The sequence below is a fragment of the Montipora foliosa genome, chromosome 13, assembly GCF_036669935.1.
Source record: "Montipora foliosa isolate CH-2021 chromosome 13, ASM3666993v2, whole genome shotgun sequence".
NCBI lineage: Eukaryota > Metazoa > Cnidaria > Anthozoa > Scleractinia > Acroporidae > Montipora > Montipora foliosa.
Window position 1 is genome coordinate 22847391 of NC_090881.1, and position 2500 is coordinate 22849890.

General features: G+C 37.4%; 1 protein-coding gene across 1 annotated transcript in view; it reads right to left on the reverse strand.

Moving 5' to 3' along the window:
* Nucleotides 1-2500, reverse strand: part of LOC137982585 (collagen alpha-1(IV) chain-like) — a 75451-nt gene that overhangs the window by 38559 nt on the left and 34392 nt on the right. Inside the window, exon 22 of the mRNA XM_068829698.1 lies at nt 189-389. Within this exon, the coding sequence (XP_068685799.1) occupies nt 189-389 (201 nt within the window). The remainder of the gene's footprint in view (nt 1-188; nt 390-2500) is intronic.

The window sequence follows — 2500 nt, forward strand, 5'->3', positions numbered from 1 at the left end:
AGTATTTATTAGTCAATGAGTTGATGCAGTTAACCAAACCATAAAATTTCAGAGAGTGCTTTGGCCTAATCACTGAAACGAGGGCTTAGGCTTAATCAGTAAACTATTGCTATATTGACTGTGGGTCTCATTGACTCATGACTCATTGACTCATAAAGCAGGCATCCTGATCCTCCTATAGTACTCACCTTGTTTCCACGGGGTCCTTGACCACCTTTTGGTCCAGGGTTCCCAATAGCACCCTTGTTTCCTGTGGCTCCTCGCTCCCCTGGTAGGCCCTCTAGGCCTTTTTCTCCTTTTTGTCCCTTGTCACCAGTTATTCTAAAGACCTGTCCTTTTTCACCTTTAGGTCCTTGATCTCCTGGATCCCCAGCATCGCCTTGCTTTCCCTAAAGCAACAGAAGATAAAAATATGCAGTTATTCACACACACTGAACATTCTTAGTGTGCCTTTGATTGACAGTATTCCAGCATAGGAATATGTTGAATAGAACTTAGAAATCCTTCATTTTTACTGAGATTCATATTCAAATTGTCAAACACACGCTAAAATGCTATTTTAAACATCTTTATTATCTATGTTGCTTCAAAATTCCAGACATACAGTTTTAAATCATCATTCCACGTAGAGCGGTTTTCAAAGGAGTGTCGTAAAACCAAAACCAAAGTAATTACTTTGGCCAATCAAAAAGAACGGAGACAATCCAGTAAACCAATCAAAACTCCAAGTAATTACATGTAGCCGACACAAAGCGCGGGAAAATGTGCACGTGCAAGCCACGATTGGTTTTGGTTTCACTTCTGATTGGTTGGCGCGAGAACTTTCAACCAATCACTGAGTGAAGTAAATGCAAAACCAAAGCAATTCGCTAATTACTTTCGACACTGAATTGAAAACCGCTCTATTCTTATTCCAGAATAGAGTCTATCACAGAATGTACCCTTAGTTGGCTTATCTCTTTAGGGCTTTTCATGGTAATTAGCAACCTTCAGAGTTCACTACCAGAGTGAGAGACCTATAGAGCATTTTCACATGACGTCACGGCAGCCATGTTGGTATACCAAACTCTATTTTTATGCAAAATAATGTTCTCTTTTGTTCCAGTGATCCAATATGGCTTCTAGGCATGTGAGCAAAAACGCTCTATTGAAAGTAACCAATAATTACTTAAAAGCAATCAAAGTCACAGAAATCTTAAGTAATTTTTTTTTTTTTCTCACCACAGTAAAAGAAATATATAGTTAGGATGTCAAGGGAAAAAATAAAAATATTGTGTGTTTTAGGATAAAAGTTTAAACTTGGCACACTTATAGACCTTTGAGTACTTGCAAATTGTATTAAATCTGGATATAGAGGCAATCATGAGATGCCTCAAATGAAAGGTATACAGAATACTGCTTGGATTTTTTTTAAAGCTACATATATATTTTTTGATTCACTTTAGACAAAAAATTGGTTAACAAGAATTAAATTTTCTGAGGCTTGTGAAGTTGTACTGTATTTCAACCTGCTACTCAATCTTGAACTTGTTAAACCAGCAGCAAGCTATCTAAAAGTTCGACTGGGTTCACCCTGAACAATTTTGGTTAGTAATCAAACTGGAGTGTTTCTGGATGAACGTTGTATTGTGCATTCTCTCTGTCAGGCACTTACAAGGCGCCCATAATATACAGTGTTCGACTTTCAACAAAAACAGATTTTCAGATTTGGTCACCAGCTCAAGCATTTCAGTTGCATTTTAGCGCTTTGGGCCTTATACATTTCAACAAAAGGTAAAATGTGACCTTATTTAGGACAAGGGGGATTAAGGTGAATAACAAAAAAACGCGTTTTCTATCGTTTTAAACGCAAACGCGTTAAAACACCGTTTAAACGCATTTAAACAACGTTTAAACGCGAAAAAAACGCGTGCGTAAGATTTCATGTCGGAAAAGCTTTACACAAACGACGCGTTTAAACGCTGTTAATTTACCTCAAGTGAACGCATAATTAAATGGCTGCTTGCTATAATATTATTATTGGGTGTCATCTGGGGTTAACTGTGATTTATTTAAACAATGCAGCTCGACAAACCATCGAAATCTTGATTGTTTTAGTCGCTGCAAGTACTCGGAAAAGAGAAGAAATGCGAATTAGTCCAACCTAAACATGCCTAAATTGGCGGCGTTCTCTGAGGAAAAAACAAAACACTTACTTAGCGACTCTAACGGTAAATCATGAGCATAAACAATAGAAATTTGTTTCAAATGAAGTGAGGAATGTACAAATGAATTTTCAAGATGGTGTTAAGCACAAGTTTGCTTTGATGTGTACCCTGTGATTAGCGAGGGTCGTCAGTAGGTTTCTCTTGTCATGTGCGATCCTGTTTTAGAAATGTACAACAGAACGTTGATTGTTGAATGCTGTTCATGTTGGTCTTAGTAGAGTCGCAAACACTTATAAATCAATCAAATAAAATTCTGCATTGGGGTTACCAGCTGAGGCATTCTTCACATGCAA